Below are 17981 nucleotides of genomic sequence, written 5' to 3'. Positions count from 1 at the left end.
AGTGCTGTCCTGGGACCTGCCTCTGAACCAGAAAGGGCAGCAGTGCAGGCCCTTTCTGCCCTCATGGAGCAGGGACTCCACGCAGGAGCCATTCCCCACCCAGCCAGACTCATGGGCATCTCCCTCACCAGGGCTCACAGGCAAGCCTTCCATCTGAACCAGGCCCAGACTGCCCCCAGATGCTCCCTGGGAGACGGCTTATAAGCCTGGAGCACACCCTCCTCAGCGACCTCTGGGCAGCCTGGGCCAGGATGGACGCAGCTCACCCACACATCCACACCTGGGCTCAAAGGGTTCACCCCCATTGCAGCCCCCATGCGGTCAAGACTGGCTAGCTTCCCAGACAGATGCAGGCCGCTTCAGTGTGAATATACATTCCTGAATATTCTCCAACGCCAGCCCATGTAGCTGTGTCCAGAGCTCCTGAGAAGCGAGCTGGGGAGCCTTGGTTTCTCAAACGTTGGGCATGTTTTCACAAGAGAACAGCCCCTGGGAAAGAACCTCGTGTTTGGAAGAGGGGCGGGGGAAAAGACGACCTCCACGGAGGTGGAGGGACACAAGAGTTCAGGCGTCACCGTGGGAGCATGGCACAGGGTTTCCTGCCATTGTAAGCAGGGATCACGGTGTGGCTGAACTGGCTCAATGGCACCGAATAGGTTTCGGGGACCTCCCCGGAGGAAATGGGTTAGGAAGAAAGACCTGGTAATCTACTGCCACAAACCAGCCGACAGCCCTGTGCACCCCCAGGGTCTGATCAGCCACTCATCGTGGGGACGTGTGGGGCGCCAGCAGGTGACTCTGTTGGGCAGTCACCACGGGGGAGGGGAGCCACTCAGGCTTCAGGGGCTTAACAACCCTACAGGACAGAGGTCGACCACCCTGCTGCGGGTTTCTGAGCCTAAACGTTTGCAGGAGTAGCACGGGCCTCTTTCTCCCGCGGAGCAATGGGTAGTTCAGAACTGCTGACTCTGGGTTAGCAGTCCCACGCACAGCCAACTGAAGCTCCACGGTGCTCCTCGGAGCCCTGCTTCTGCACTATGGGCATACAGTCAGGAGAGGCCAGGCCCTGGGGGACATCCACCAATCTTAGCAAAGCGGAGGGGCAGCAAAAAAGAAAGATCCTCACAGATGGACTGACGCTGGCTGCCTCGCTGGCCTCCAACACGAGGGCTACCGCGAGGATGGAACAGGGCTGGCCGCCGGCAGCGTTCTGTTGTGCACCGGTTGAGGTTATGGGTCAGAACAAAGCCATTTACATGAACAACCAGGCTGTTGCCTGTCCCCACACAAACTAGTGTTTTGCTGCCCTGTCCAGTCCCAAAGGCTAAGTTAAGCAGGGATACTAAAAAGAAAAATTCACTGCTATGGGGGCCATGCTGACTCGGGGTGACCCTACAGGAGAGTAGAATTAACCATGAGGTTCTGAGACATTACCTCGAAGGGACTTGAGCGCCCCGCCTTTCTCCCGTGGACCGTCTGATGGTTTCAAACTTCGGACCTTGGGGATCATGGTCCAGCCCTGACCACGACTCCCGCAGGGCTCCTAGGCAGGGATATGGGTGGAATCCCAAAGGCTCTGAGGCTGGGGAGCTACTAGGAGGAAAGCAAAGCCGGGCAGGTTTGAGTCCTGAAAATGGACTAAGTCCAGCCAAGCAGGAGCCTGAAAGCCAAGAGCCAGATTGGTGAGTGTGGCTGGGGGCGACCAGGGAGGGCCTGAGCCTTCCACAGACGGTGGGGGTGGGGCGCAGCCCGACAGGATGGAGGACTGCAGAGATGTCCTGAGCAGAGCAGGGAGGATAAAGGGCCGGGCTCACCCTGTCCCCACCAGTTTAACACCGCCCCCACCCCCACGCAAGCAAGCACTCAGCCCTCCCTCCACAAGCACCCTTCCCTCTGGGCCTGGTCAAGTGCCCTGAAGCCAACTCGTCTGTGTCCATTCTGACGTCATTGTGGAGGAATCAAGAACTCTCTTGCTGCCGCCACCCCAGTCCAGTTCAGATGCGGGGTCTGGGGTCAGCCCAGGGTTTTGCCGAAACTCAGGGTCCTGCGGTCAACTTGGCCTTGGAGAAAATGAAGACTCCCCCCCTCCCCCCCCCCCCCTGTGGGTCCGGTGCTGGCTGCAGCGTGCGGCTCTGCTAGAATCACCTCGATGCATGCTCTGATAACCTTCCCATCCCCAGGTCACACGTTGACCCCCCCCCCCAGCAGAGCCCAGGGGTCCCCCACCCACCTCTGTCCCCAAAGCCAGGGCCAGACTCACAGCACCCAAAGGACGGGACCACAGGGATCAGTTGCCAGGCTGAGGAAAGACCCAGGGGTGGATTCCGATGGAGAGTCTCCTCCCCGCCCCCTCCTGAACAAGCCACCTTGGGCCACCCCAGCCCACCCCGGAGGCTCTAGCATAACCGGACTGGATCCTGCTTCCCTACCCCCTCCCCAACCGAGTCGATCCCAGCTCATAGCATAGTAGGTTTGAACCTCTGAAGCGACACCAAGCTTACCCCACCAGGGCCCAGGCTTTCCTTCCCTGCTAGGAGGGTGAATTCTCGGGCGGGCGGCGCCCCCTGCAGTCTAACAGGAGTGCTGCAGGATGGGCGGCTGGCCGGTCCTCAAAGCCAAGGTCCTGGATGCTGGTGGGTGTTTCCTTCCCTTCTCTCCAGGCCTCAGGAGAAAGACGGGGCTCTCTACTCCCATAGCGAAGGACAGTCTCAGAAACCCACAGGGGCAGCTCTACTCTGTCCTATAGGGTCACTGTGAGTTTGGTTTGGTCTGTTAGTTTAAGGACTGAGAGAAGTGTTAAATGTTAGACGCCAGCACTGGGCATCTTTGCCCAGCTAGCTCCACGGAGCCCACTGGGAATGCTAGTGGCATACGTGCTGGACTGCTAACCTCAAGGAAGGTCAGCAGTTCGAAACTAGCAACCACCCTCGGGGAGAAAGACAGGGCTTTCTACTCCGGTGAAGAGTTAGTCTGGGAAACACACAGGGACAGTTCTACCCTGTCCTATGAATTTGAATGAACTCAATGGCAGTGAGTTCGATTATTTTGTTGTTTTATTTTTGTTTTTTACATTTTATTAGGGGCTCATAAAACTCTTATCACAATCCATACATCAATTGTATAAAGCACATCCGTACATTCTTTGCCCTAATCATTTTCAAAGCATTTGCTCTCCACTTAAGCCCTTTGCATCAGGTCCTCTTTTCCCCCCTCCCTCCCCGCTCCCCCCTTCCTCATGAGCCCTTGATAATTTATAGATTATTATTTTGTCATATCTTGCCCTATCCGGAGTCTCCCTTCCCCCATTCTCTGCCGTCCATCTCCCAGGGAGGAGGTCACATGTGGATCCTTGTCATCAGTTCCCCCTTTCCAATCCACTCAACCTCCACTCTCCCAGCATCGCCCCTCACACCCCTGGTCCTGAAAGTATCGTCCACTCTGGATTCCCTGTGCCTCCAGCTCCCATATGCACCAGTGTACAACCTCTGCCCTATCCAGTCCTGCAAGGGATTATTTTGTTTTTTAAAGCCCACCCACAATCCCATGCTCCTAGCACCCAGGGCAGACACACAGCAGGATGACGCTGGCAAAGAGCTTTTAATAGGCATTGGGGGTGGGGTGGGGGTAATGTCAGCACTCCCTCCTGGGGAGCGGGCAGGTCCCCAGTGCAGCTCCCTCGCTGAGATGCTCTGAGGCAGTTGATCCTGGAGTCACCTGGGTGAGAAGCACGCAGGGGCAGGCCTCTCCTTGCCTGGGGGCCTCCTGCTGCAGGGGCAACAATGGGCCCGCCTGGAGCTGCACACCGAGGGCAGTTGAGGGGCCGCTGCCCACACCCATCCGCTGGGGAGCAAGAATCTGCCCCCATTCCCCAAAAGAGCAAAGTGGGCTGGCATCACAGGTGGTCACTACATGGGGACTGGCGGCTGTGCATGCCCACCCGAATGTCACTCCTAATGCCACATGCTCCAGAGAACAGGCTGCAGGTTTCATTTACATAAAGGTATCCCTCCCCTCCTCACCAGGATTCTAAACTCCAGGACCCCTCTTGCTTCCTCATCAACAGCTGGGGCCCAGAGAGGGTCAGTGGTCTGCCCAGAGCTTCTTCCCTTGGTGGCTCTGCCACCCCCAGCAAACTCTGTCCCTGCTTCCAGCACCCCTCTAGGTCTAGAACTCCCCCCTCCCGCAAGCTCTGGATGCTCCAACTTCCATGCTGGTTCACCCAGGGGCCTCCCTTACACCTGCACAGTCTGCAGATGCCCTCCCAGGGGACACACACACACACACACACACACACACAGAGTCTCACCTCTTGGAATGCAGATGCCTCCCCACTCCCTGGGGGCCCTTTGCCTGGTTTGTAGAGACTGGGAGTTGGGGGTTGGGAGCTGGGCTCTGGCCCAGGGAAGGCTGGGGATGGGGGCTCAGAGGGGTCCATCGAGGAGTGCAGGTTCTGCAGAGGTCCCCAGTCGTGTCCCACCACTCTCTGCAGCCAGACTGCTTTGGCCATGTACCTGGGGAGCAACAGGCCAGATGCAAGGAGCCAGTAGCCCTCCCCAGCCTTCCTGTGCTTGCCCCCTCAGCTTGGGGAACACACAGCTGGGGCTGAATCCTATGGGGAGCCAAGGCCAGGCACACCCAGGCTGTGGTCACCCTCACTTCCACCCCCACCTCCTCCATTCCTTGAAGAAAAGAGTCAAAGAGACCAGGAAGCTCCCACATGCTCTGGAGACAAACCCCAAGGAACAGGGCTGTGTGTCAGGGGGCTAGGGGAGAGGGCCCAGCCTTGCCTCCCCACACCCTGAGCCCTGGAACTCCGGTTTGCCAACTCACTTGGGTCCCAGAGGAGCACAGATGGTTAAATACCAGTTGCTGGTGCAGCCCTGGTCAAAGGGGTTGTATCCCTGCAGGTAGCGGCCCTGGAGGGGAAAGGACAGATGAAGGCTCAGAGCCATCCCACGGAGCAGGCCTTTGACTTGTTCTGAGCCAGTCACCCCTGCCCAGGCTGCAGCAAGACTCGGGTACAGGTGGGCAGGGCACGGTGAGTTGAGACCTCCTCTCTTCCCCAGCTTCCAGCAGGGTAGCCTCCCTCCTCCACTCCCGAGGGGTTTTCTCCAGGTGATCCAGAACACTACACCCACCTCTCCTGCATCTCAGGACCTCCGTTATAGGTTCAACTGTGTTCCCACCCCCACTCCCACCCACCCCCAAAAAAGCTTAAATCCTAAACCCCAGTGCCTGTGACTGTAACCCTCTTTGGAAGTAGGATCTTTATCAGGTGACAAGAGGCTGTGTTGGAGTAGGGTCAGACTTCTACACTCCAGAACTTGGAGGCAACACATCCCTGTTGTGTTACGCCCACCTCACTTGGTTGCTCTTTATTATGGCACCCCCAGGACACTGAGAGACAACCCCCTTTCACCTGACCCCTGCTTCCACAGCCCACCCAGCCTCCATGATCCCACACATCCTCACGCTACCTCCCTCCAGATATAGTTTCAGATCTTCCTCTTCCTGCTAAACACACAAAAACAAGTCACCGCCATCGCGTCAATGTCAAGTCACCGCAACCCTATAGGACAGGCAGAACCTCCCCTGTGAGTTTCCCAGACTAACTCTACAGTGTGGAGCGACTGATGGTTTCAGACTGCGGCCTTATGGATCCCGCCTAAGGGGTAACCACCAGGCTACCAGGGATCTCCGATGCTAAACTGCTCCAAGTACATCTCCACCTGATTTTCCCACTTTTTCATCTCTCAGTTTGTTCCTGAACCCTGCACTCTTGCTGAATTTGGCCATCGGGATCTACAGTTGTCTGAGGGCCCGTCATTTTGTCCTAATAAAACCAGATGTTCTGGAAAATCTGGGTGGAGAGCCCGGAGCACAGAGTGCAGTTAAGGTCGCCCTCCCCCGATGCCACCAGCAGCCGGGACACTGATGACTAGGCTCCCCTCCTCCATACCCCACACCCTCCACCTGTCACTTTGCTGAGCTCCTTCCTGAGCCAGCCCCTCCTACTCCCACTTTGGCAGACCAAGTCTTACCCCAACTTCAAGAGCAGGAGCTATAAAATGGTTTGGCGTGACCTAAAGTGGCCCAGGAGCAAGCCTGTCCCCCACCCAGCTGTCCTATGCCCTTTGCCCTGCCACCAAGACTGTGATCCCCAAATCTCACCTCCGCCAGACAGAGCCACGACCCCATGCAGGGGAGCAGAGTCCGAGTCTTGGGAAGGAAAACTGAGGATGGCCCTGGGGCACCCCGTTGTTGCCAAAAAGCAACACTAGGCCAATGCGATGTTCGGGTTTCTACCTACCCCCTCGGGTGTTTTAAGCATCTTGGGGAAATGTATTCTATCTGTGATGTAGAAGAAATGTTTAGAAGAGGTTGATTTCATTTGCAATGAGAATTCTTCATTTGGGAAAAATAAATTTTGATTCATGAGTCGGTATGCAAAAATATCAATCGCTCCATATTTAGAGGGATGATGCGTGTTTAATGAAGGTGTCAGGGCTGACCAAAAGTGTAGAGTCCATTTCTCTCCACATCCGGGATCCTCTCAGACATGAGCAGAATCCAATAGCTCAGAGGCTTCCAGAATGTCCTCTCTACCTGGCTCCCGTCCTGGGCTTCCTGCTCCATTTCATATCTCAATGTCCTCACCAAACCAAAGTGGACCTCTCCCCACTAACTCCTTGCTGCTGCCCTGGCAACCTCCCACCTCCCCAGATATCAGGACATCAGACCTCTTCTCCTCTTTCTTATCCTGCCCCAAACCAGCATTATAGGTTCATTTGCTCAGAAGTGTTTGTTTTGGGACCCCCAACAATATTTCAGGTATTCAGGATCCAACCTCAAACAAGGGTGCCATTGTCAGGTGCCATCTAGTCAACTTTCAGCTCACAGCGACTCCGTGGGACGGAGCAGAGCTGCCCCATGAGGTTTCCTACGCAGCGATCATCCCTAAGGCACTCGATTTCCAGATCTTTCTCTTGCAGAGCCAGTGGGCAGGCTCAAACCATCGGGCTTTAGATTGGCAGCCAAGCCCTTACCTGTAGCCTCATCGGGGCCCTTTCAAACATCCTAGTCAGCCTTGATTCTCTGAGCGGTGAGGATCCAGTACTACAAGGTCCTCAGTACTGAGAGGGTACTCAGGGCAGTAGAGCGTGGGGGGCAGGTGAGAACAAGGTTGTCCAGGATGGGACCCTGAGGCCCAGGCAGAGGAACAGCAGCCCAGGAAAGCAGAGACGGATAAGCCCCAAGGGGAAGCTAGCAGGCCAAGGCCCAGATGCCCTGTGAACACTCAATAAAGATGAGCTCCAAGTGTGGTCACCAGCTTTGGCCCCTTGGTTGAGAGCAGCCACAGTGTGACAGTGAGGACAGCGGCCTGGTGACAGCAAGCCAAGGACAGTGAAGAATGGAAATGTGGTGAGCACAGCCACTCCTCTAGGAACTGTGGCCGCACTGGAGTGGAGAGTATCATCATCGGGGGGTCTGGGTTGGGGGAGCAGGGTGCTTTCCTTCTAAGATATGAAAGACATGACTGTAGATCATTGATGATGGGGAGAAGTAAGAATGGTAACAGCAAACACATAGGCCCTTACTTGTACCAGTCGCTATCCTAGAAGTCTTAAACCCATGCCACCCCATTTCACAGATGGGGAAACTGAGTCACCAGGCCACTGAGTAACGTACCCAAGATCTCTGCTGATGAGTCGCAGAGCTGTCCCCTGGCCTTCAGTGAGCCGGCTCTGGAGCAAGTAGCTGAGTGGTCAAGGGAGGCAGAAGGGGATAGAAGGTGTGGTGTGGTGTGTGGAGAACATGAATGGATTTTTCAGGTAAGGAGTAAAAGTTCTGCCTAGTCACTCTTGGAGGACAGGTTCCGTTTAGCCCCCTCGAGGCTGGTAACCCTAGATCAGGACACACACACACACATGCGGGCGCGCACACACACATTTTGATCAGTATAGGAAGGACAGAATGCTGCCTAGGAGAGGTTGAAATGATAAGCAGCTGAAGCTGGAGAGAGAGTGACGTGCACATCGCAGGGGTTGATGGGTAAGGGCTGGGCAGAGGAGTCACAGGTGGGCTGAGAACCAAAGAGGAGTCTGGTGGAGTGATGGCTAGAAGGATGGAAGGTAGCGGGCAGAGAAGCCTCCTCTGTTCTTTCACTGTTTCAGTGTCTCCAGCTCCTCCCTCATGAAAGCTGCCCACCTGACATGGCCTTGAGTCATGCCATTGTCCTTCTCCAAGAATCGCATGGCAAGGACGTCCACTTTTACCACTCCTACAGGAGATCCAACAAGAAAAGGAAATGAAATAAAGCTGTACAGATTGGAACGGAAGAAGGGAAAGTATCCTCATTCATAGCTGGCATGATTATCTACGTTGATCATTCCAGAGAATTAACCCAAAAAGCTACTACAACTAATAAGTGAGGTTAGCAAGATTGTAGGACTCAAGATTGATATACAAAAAACCCATTTTATTTTATAATAAGTGGAATTTGAAATATATAGTTATAAAACCATGCAATAGTTAGACATAAATTTAAAAAATATATGTAAGATCTATAGCCTATAAACTATAGAACATGGAAGAAAGACATCAACAAAGACTTAAACAAATGATAAGGTATGCCAAGTTCATGGATGCAAAGTCTCAGTATTGTTTAAATGTCAGCTCTCCCAAACTGGTCTATAAGTTCAATACCAAATACCAATACCAAATGCCAGTATCAAAACCTCAGATTTTTAAATATAAATCAATATGCTAATTCTATAATTTATATGGAAAAGCAAAAGAATTGTCATAACTGAAAGAACTTTGGTGGCGTAAGCTGGGGGCTGCAAATACAAATGAAACCAACAGACACCTCTAGTGTCTACTAGAAAGACCCCAATTAAAGCAAACAGCCTATCAACGCCAAGCTTGGTGAGGAAGCAGAGCCATTGCTGTTCAGTCAATTCCCACTCGTAGAGAACCTACAGGATGGAGACCTGCCCCGGAGGATTTCCAAAGCGGCCACATCTTTTGCCTGTGCTGGGTTCAAACTACCAGAGAAGGATTGAGCACTTAACCATTGCGCCCACTTTGAGGATGGCAAAGCCACTGGAGTGCTCACACTGGTGGGAATGCAAATGTAAACAGCCTATTTGGAAGATAATTTGTTGGTTTCATGCAAAGTTCAACACACATTTATCAGCTGATACAGCAATGCCAGACTCAGGTGTTTACCCAAGAGAAATGAAAAGTTCACTCACGGGCTTGTTAACAAAAAAACAAAGTTGCCACTGAGTTGGTTTGATTTCCACTTGTTTCAGGGTAGAGCAGTACAGTATTTCCAATAACTGGAATTGGTTAGAAGTCCATCACCAGGACTTAGAAACTGCCAAATATGCTGGCTGCTAGAGCCACCCAGGGACACTCCTACCCACGCCTGCACGCGGTGTTTGCACAGGCTTTGCTTATGTTATCAACACAAACTGTGTGCAGCCCAGAGATCCTTCCAAGGGTGAGTGTGCACACAAGGCATGGGGTGCATCCCTATAGCTCAGGGCTCTTCAGCAATACAAAGGTGTGGACTGCCTGACACAAGATGCGCCTCGACATGTTGCTAGGACAGACCAACCCCTGGAGGAGATCACACGTGGTAAAGTAGCCGGGCATTGAACCCCAAGGCGCGCTGTGAGTTGGAACCGACTTGACGACACCTAACAAGTGAAAGAAACCAGACAAACCAGGCCAATGGTATTCATACAATGTGCTGGAAAAGGGACAACAGCAAAGCCAGGAAAGAAATCCGTGGTTGCCAGAGAAGCCAGGGTAGGAACAGGAATTGACAGCTGGGGCAGAGGGAATTTTCTGAGACGCTGAATTGGGGCTACATCTTGATCGCGAGGGTTTGTCAAAACTCATAGAACTCATTCTTGAAAGGAGGGGTTTTACTGGATGCATATTATGCCGCAATAAACATGGCAATAAAATCCTACCATGGCTCTTGGGTTCCCATTGGGCTGATAAAACATTGTTTACCTGCCTTTCAGGGCCTTTCTAACTTGGCTAACCCCAGCAGCCAACCTGATTTCCCACCCACCTTAGTCTTTGCTCGTGGCCCCATCAATTTCCAGGCTTCTTAGCCTCTTTGCAAGTTATGTCCCTTCCCCTCTATCTGTCATCTGTCCCTCCAACCCCCCTAAACCACCACTCAACCCTGATCCCCCGGTCCTCACTGAACTCTGCTCCTTCTAGTAGTGTTTGGCCCTCTCTCCAAGTGCTCACAGGTGTCTGGGTTCTGACGTCACCTTCCCGAGTACAGCAGGTAGCCCTAGTCACCACACATGTGGCCTGGCAGAAGGGAGCCAATATCTCTAATGAATACGGATGCCAAAATCTTCCACAGAACACTAGCCAACAGAATTTAACTGAGCATCAACTCCTCCCCAATATATCGCAATGTAGTGGGATTTATGGCAAATATACAAGAATGGTTTACTCTTAGAAAGGCAATCAATGTAATTCATCACATACTAAAAGAGAACCATATGATTATATCAATTAATGGAGAAAAAACATTTAATAAAATTCAACATCCATTCCTGGTAGAAACACCCAACAAAATAGGTCTAGAAGGGAAATTTCTTAACATAATAAAATCCTTATGTGAAACCAGTAGCCTGCATCTTACTTAATGGAGAGAAATTTAAATCATTTCCTCTTTGAACCAGAACTAGGCAAGGTTGCCTGTTATCACCACTTTCATTTAATATAGTTCTGGAAGTTTTAGCTAAGCCATAAGACATCAAAAAGAAATTTAAAATATCCATATAGGTACATAAGAAATAAAAATTTCTTTATTTTCAAATGACATAAAAGACCCCAAAGAGTTTACTAAATAATCACTTTAACAAATTGAAAAATTTAGCAGTGTAGCAGGCTATAAGGTCAACATGTACAAATCAGTTGGATTCTTATATATTAAAGATAACAACAGCTAAACATATATTAAAAGAACAATACAATTTATAATAACCATACAAAGGATAAATAAGGATAAATCTACTAGAGAAACCAAAGACCAAGAAAAAATACAGAGAAAACTACAAAATACTCCTTCAAGAAACTGAGAACAACTTACACAATGGACCAAGGTATCATGTTCCTGGATAGGCAGATTGAATATTGTGAACATGTCAAAATTACCAAAATTACTTTACAGATCCAATACAATTCCCATCCAAATCCCTTCAACTTTTTTAAAGAAATGGAAAAACAAATTACCAACTTTACATAGAAAGGAAGGAAACTTGGGATAAATAAACACTATTAAAAATAAAAAACAATATAGGAGGTCTTTCATTCCCAGATCTTAAAACTTACTATGTAGCCATGGTAATCAAAACAGCCTGGTACTGGTACAATGAAAGATACAAAGACTAATGGATTACAACTGAAAGCCCAGAAATACAACCAAGTACCTATAGACATCTAATTTTAATTAAGAAAAAAACACACATTAAATGGGCAAGAGACAGCTTTTTCAAAAAATGTTACTAGGAAACTGGATCTTCACCTGCAAAAGACTGAAACAAGACCCATACCTCACACTCTGTACAAAAGCAAACTCAAAGACCTATATATAAATCATACTATTACTAAGATCAACAATGAAAAAATAGGGACAAACATAAGGACCCTAATACAGTAGAACCCCTGGTACTCGACCGCACCAGTTCTCGACATAATCGACATAATCGGATTTCAGCGTGAAATGTCAAGAAAATTTTGCATCAGAGCTCAAACAAAACATTGGCCTGACGCACATGATTTCTGTAAACAAAAGCAGTTCTTGTTTCAGTCGCTGGGTGTTAGTTGGCATTGTGAGTACTCATTGTTTAAACCTTTTGCAGCTGTGTTCCAAGCATTTTGCTATAATTTTTTTTAGTTTTGTGGCTTTTTGTGTGGTTTTTAGATTTTAAAAATAGGTCCTAAGAGGTTTTTTTTTAAAGAATCATCATGATAAGGAACTGGTCAACCATGTTATTGATATTGTTGATGATAATTTAGTAAACCATTTTAGGAAACAGCTAAGGAAGCGCCAACAGCAGACCACATAAGACAGATTCTTTGTTTTGTTTTTGAGAAAGACAGCCAGGTCCTAGAGAAAAAAGGCAAAGGGAAAACAAAGCTCCTGAAAAGCAACAGTTGATTTTATGGAAGGGGATTCCCCTTCCAAACAAGGACTCTCTCCACCCCTCCTCTCCACGTCCTGTCCACAGATCCAGATCCTCATCAGTCTCAAGGGATGGGTCATACTGCAGTTGCTTAAAACTTTGTTTATGTTGTTTTTCTTATTTAAATTATATTATTTAACTCTGAACTTATTTACTTTGAAATTTCTGTGTAATGTTTTGTATAAAAAGGCAAGGTTAGGATAAAAACTTGGTGATCCAGAACGGATTAATCCATTTTCAGTTATTTCTTATGGAAAAAAAATATTCGAACTTTGACTACATCTCGTCTGGACGCTCCTTCTAGAACAGATTAGTGTCGACGTTCGGGGTTCTACTGTACAAGGCAGAAACATAATCATGAATCAATGAAATATCTACACTATAGAAGACAAAATAAAGAGCTGGGACCTACTAATAAAAGGACATTTATGCAAATGAACAGTTGTATCAAAAGAGTCAACAGAGAACCCACAGATTGGGAAAAATATTCAGTAGCAATAAATCAGAGAAAAGGCTAATCTCCCAAATCTATAGAAAACTACATCTTGACAAGAATAATACAAATAATCCAATAAGAAAATGAGCACACCGTGACAGATGATCATTGGGAAGTGTGCTTGAGGCTGGCTGTCAGCAGCTCCTGTCCGGACTATGCATCCCCCGCTCATTCCATTCAGTGAAAATCATCAGAGCAAACTCAGGTCATGACAAAAATGTACACAGTTAATTGTGTTGTGTTGTGCAATATGGACTCATGCGGTTATGCAAGGTACATAAGCATACATTGTACATATAAAGAATTCTCAATGCATTTGTGAATAAATGTAATAAATAAATTAAAATGAATATATTTTGCAAAAAAAGAAAATTAACACAAAATATGATTAGATAATTTATCAAAGACGACATGCATACAGCCAACAACCACATGTATAAATGTTCGCGATCATTAGCAATAAGAGAAATACAAATTAAAACATTGAAAAAAAACCAACATTGAAATATCACCTCACAAGATTCAAGAAAACAACATAACAAGATTCAAGAAAACAACATAACAAGATTCAAGAAAACAACATAACAAATGCTGGAAAAGATGTGGAGAGGTAAGAACGCTTTCACATCGCTGGTGAGACTGTAGACTTGTACCAGCATTATGGAAATTAGAATAGCACTTTCTTCAACAAATGCAAATCCAGCAATGTCTCTACTGGATACATACCCTAGAGAAATGAAGACTATAACACAAACAGACATAGGTACTCCTATGTTCATTGAAGGCATTCCACAATAGCAAAAACATGTAAACAACAAAAAAACCCAAACACAGAGGAATAGATAAACAAGCCCCTGGTACATTCAAACTGTAGAATTTTATGCAACCGTTAAAAACATTGAAACTGTTTTACACACAGCAAGACATGGACAAAACCAGAGACCACTATGTTTAGCAAAGTCAGGCAATCTTACAAAGATACATATTCATTATCACCATTGTTATAATGAAAAACAAAGAAGAAGCAATGGGGTCGATACACCAGAAGACAAGACTTTAATGACTCAAAGGGGGCCAGGGGCTGGGGTAGGAACAGGCCGAGGGGAGGCGTGGGGTGGAGGGTTTAGCACGAGAAAAATAATGAAATAAGAATCGCTTCATGAAAACACACGCACTCAACTCTCCAGACCCCTGCCCCTCCGATCTACACATCAGCCTGAGTGGCTCCGACAGAGAAAATAATGATGGCAATGTATGTACAAATATGCTTGATACCATTGATGTATGAATTGTAATAAGGGCTGTAAGAGCCCCCAATAAAATGATCTTCTATTAAATAAATGAATAAATTAATTAATTAATATGATGATGGCAACATATGTACAAATATGCCTGGTACAATTGATGTATGGATTGTAATAAGAGCTGTAAGAGCCCCCAATAAAATGATCTTTAAAAAAAAAAGAGGAGGAAATGTCAAACTGAAGTAGACCTGGACTCTTTGGGGACATCCAAGTTCATTTCAAACATTACCAAAAAAGGAAGCGGGGGCGGAGGAAGCCGGTGGGGCGGGTGAGAGTGGAAGCCGGGCCCTGTCGCGTGTCGTGCACGGGGACACGGCCGGCGGCCCGCCCTCCGCCTACCTTGCCCTCGTAGGAGCGCTCGGCGGCGCTCACCGACAGCGCCTGGATCAGCAGCAGCAGCAGGAGCGGCACCAGGAAGCCCGTGGCGGGAATGGCCACCACGATGCTGCGCGCAGGTTAAGGAGCCGCACCGTCCTCGCACCTGGCCCGCACGCAGCCACCCACCTGGCCTCCACCTGTGCACGGTCCGCCCCGCCCTCATCTCACCCACCTCCCCGGCCCCACCCAGAGACGCCTCGTCCCACGAGGGTCCTGCCAAGGGGCTCTGCTCCCAAGCCCCGCCCATTACTGACCCCACCCTGCGACACCTCCCTTGGTCCCGCCCCCGTCTCACAGGTCTCCAGGTCCCTGGCAGATACGCGACAGCCTTGTCTATGGAGAAGGGCAGGTGGGTCGTGTGCACCAGGTAGACTAGGCAGGTGACCAGCACGGCACCGGAGTAGAGGCAGAGAAACAGCACGAGGAGCATGAAGAGGCGGAAGTTGCGGTGACCGATGCAATTATTGACCCACTTGCAATGGTGGTCAAAGTCCTGCGGGAGAGAGAGAAAGGAGATCAGGCCCGGAGGACCATCCAATGCCCCCACTCCCCCCAAAGTAAACCCACTGCCCGTTGACTTGCTCAGCGACCATACAGGACAGAGCAGAACGGCCCCACCAGGTTCCCATGGCTGAAATCCTTCTGGAAGAGGACTGCCACATTGCCCTGCTGCCCCCCGCGCAGGTGGTGAGTTCGAACCCAAGCTCTCTTGGTGAGCAGCCGAGCTCTTTAACCATCAGTGCTCCTGGCCCAGGCCTCACGGCCAGCGGCCCTAGCTACATCAACTCTCCCTTGTCCCCACCCACTTGGTCCCCCCACCTAGAGGGAAACTGAGGCTGCCAATTTCCTAGGTAGAGCTTGATTAGGGATCCTGTGGCTCACACGATCGGATTTTAAAAAACATCTCCACCATTTCATTGGCATATAATTCACATAACATACAATTCAACAGTTCAACCGCATCCAGAAGAGTTGTACAATCACCAGCACCGTCTGAGAGCAATGTCATTTTTGCACTCATTGTTCTTAGCTCCCCGTCCCCCCGGCCGTGCCCCTGAGGAACTATTAATCCAGTTACTGGGGGTTTCATATCTAGAAAAACATAAATCTTGAAAACTAACAACAATAACAATAACAAAGTAAAACAGAGTAAAACCTCAAATGAAAGGCAAACAGAAAATATTAAAAACTAGAACAAATTTTAAATGGATCGTAAGGGAGATCAAGTGAGAAGGTGAGCTTTAACTTAACTGCACCTTCAGTAATCCACTTTCCAATGCCCTCTGCACAATATCCAGGCTATTCACGTCTTAAACCACATGTACTTCCCCTTCAGGTTTTTGTAACTGAGACTTTAAAATGGGTCAAAAGGGAGATCAGATGATAAGCTATTACATTTTAACTTAACTAACCTGCCAGCATCGACTTTACAAGCCTCTCTTTCTGATAACAGAACTATTCATGTCCCTGGACTGTGCTCAGAGGGGATTCACCAGAGGCTTAATCCACTGTCATCCATTGCCTACTGCAAACCAAGTGTTCACAATATGCACCCTGACACCATTCCTTCCTTTGGATTTGGAGGCACGCTTGTCTGGCTTCTGTGAGCAACTGCCGGGTGTAACTGCACAGATTAGAGGGGAGGATAACACAGCCAACCTCCCAGGGTAGGAAGGCCAGCTGAGATAGTGCACTTGTAACCTTTTGTGGACTATGACATAGAGACCCTCCAACCTGGACCTCAGAGGACGAGAGCAATGGTCCCCTAAACCTAAAGGGCCTTAGGTATCAATAGTTAGGGAGCCTACTGGCCAGTCTAGATGCGGATGCCCCTGTGGGCAAGGCTAGCTTTCAGGACATGCGCACAGATGACCCAGAGCAGCTGTGCTTCACTGCCGCCCTCGCAGGGACTCCTGAGCCTGCCGGGGAGTGTTGGGGAGGAGAGGGGCTGCTCACCTCCACACAGACGTCGCACCAGGGGCAGTGGTAGGTTCTGGGCGGGCGGTGGAAGCAGCACTTTCGGCACCACTGAAGGCGGAAGGCCCGTTGGTTCACCCACACCACATGCACCGCCAAGGGGCTCTGATCGTCAGAGCCTGGAGGGAGGACAGGGTTGGGGGTGAGGCGGGGATCATCCACTGTGCACCAAGGGGGCAGGTCAGCCACACAAGCAACACCATGGGGCACCAAGAAGTGTGGGGAGGAGGTGGACAGAGTAATCCCTAGTTCCTCTGAGCAAAACAGCTCTGCTCAGAAGGCGGCAGGTGGAGGGAGGCGGCCTCTGGGCGCTCTGCTGCTTTGAGAAGTGGGCAGTGGGCAGGCGCGGGGACAGAACATAGGGTGACTGCACAGAACAGCCTCCCCACTCCCCAACAGCTGCCCCTCCCCGTGCTCCTCTCCAAAGCAGCTATGGAAACCCCAACATTCTTCTCGTCCCACCTCAGTGGCTTAGGGAATGACATGCCAGGAGCAGGGCTGGAACCGTAGGAGGAGAGGTGGAGTGGCCAGAGGCCCAGGCAGGGATCGAGAGAGGAATCGTCCCTGCCAGGCCCCACCTCCCAGGGGACCTAGGCCTCACCTCGATGCAAGATGCCAGGGTCTGAGAAGTTGAGTGAAACCAGACTGAAGAAAGTGAGGACAAAGAGGAAGCCCGTGAGGATGGGAAAGGCCCACTCGCCATCCTGCACCAGCCACCTGCAACTGAGACCAGAGCCCTGCTCAGGCCTGATCTAGAGCCGCCAAGATCACCCCAGATCCCAGAAAACCCACAGAAGACCGGCTCTAAATCTGCCAGTCCAGCGGCAGATCGATCGATAGAGGCCTCACGGAAAGTCACCCTCCTTAAGAGCCATCCACAGCTTCTCACATGGTACAGACAATTCCCACATCGGGACCTTTGCATATTCTGTTCCCACTGCCCAAAATACACCCCCTCTGTGACCCCTGCCCTTGGCCTTCCCCTTTCCTTTCCGCCAAGGCTGTGCTCAGACTCACGGGAATGCGAAGAAGAGGCCGCTGAGAAGGAGGAGCAGCATTACATTGAAGGCGGCAAATAGGCTCGGGACAATCCAGGGAAGTGGGGGCTGTGGTGGGGGCAGGGGCTCCTTCAAGAGCGGCATCGCTGGGCCTCCCGGGCCCCCCGGGGAGACCAGGGCCACTCCAGAACTCCTCCCCTCCTGCTGGCTCCCAGAGCCCCATGGTCACAGCACCTCAGAAGCCACAGGCCAGGGGGAAGGACAGGAGGCCCAGTGTGACATCACAGAAGCTGAAGAACATGGGGTGGGGTGGGGCTCAGCAGAGCAACCTGGTCTGTTCTGGCTGCTTCCAGAGCCTTCCCTTTCAGAAGCAGGCCCCCCACCCTCTCCTGTGTGGTGGGTTCTGCAAGGCTCTGCCTCTGTGTGGGTGGCTTCCTTCAGGCCCACTGCTACTCAAAGTACGCTAAGTCCCCATTCTTCCCATCCCACAAAACCCCACTTCCCGAGAGGAAGGCGGCATGCCATTAACGTTTCCCTGGTTCATGTCCAGGGTGGACTTCATGATGCAGTTGTGGACACTGAGAAGCATGTGAAAACCTGT

General features: G+C 50.2%; 1 protein-coding gene across 1 annotated transcript; it reads right to left on the bottom strand.

Annotated features, from left to right (window-relative positions):
- Positions 1 to 973: 973 nt before the first annotated feature.
- ZDHHC19 (zDHHC palmitoyltransferase 19) lies at positions 974 to 17524 on the bottom strand. Its single transcript, XM_075557161.1, has 9 exons — positions 17400 to 17524; positions 16984 to 17105; positions 16362 to 16501; positions 14726 to 14898; positions 14367 to 14472; positions 4831 to 4916; positions 4307 to 4511; positions 1435 to 1543; positions 974 to 1035 (listed from the first exon to the last, which is right to left on the bottom strand). Exons 1-9 carry the CDS (start codon positions 17522 to 17524, stop codon positions 974 to 976), a joined length of 1128 nt encoding a protein of 375 aa, XP_075413276.1.
- Between the last annotated feature and the right edge of the window lie 457 nt (positions 17525 to 17981).

The sequence above is a fragment of the Tenrec ecaudatus genome, chromosome 8 (genome assembly GCF_050624435.1).
Source record: "Tenrec ecaudatus isolate mTenEca1 chromosome 8, mTenEca1.hap1, whole genome shotgun sequence".
NCBI lineage: Eukaryota > Metazoa > Chordata > Mammalia > Afrosoricida > Tenrecidae > Tenrec > Tenrec ecaudatus.
This window is presented reverse-complemented; position numbering and strand designations above follow the sequence as displayed.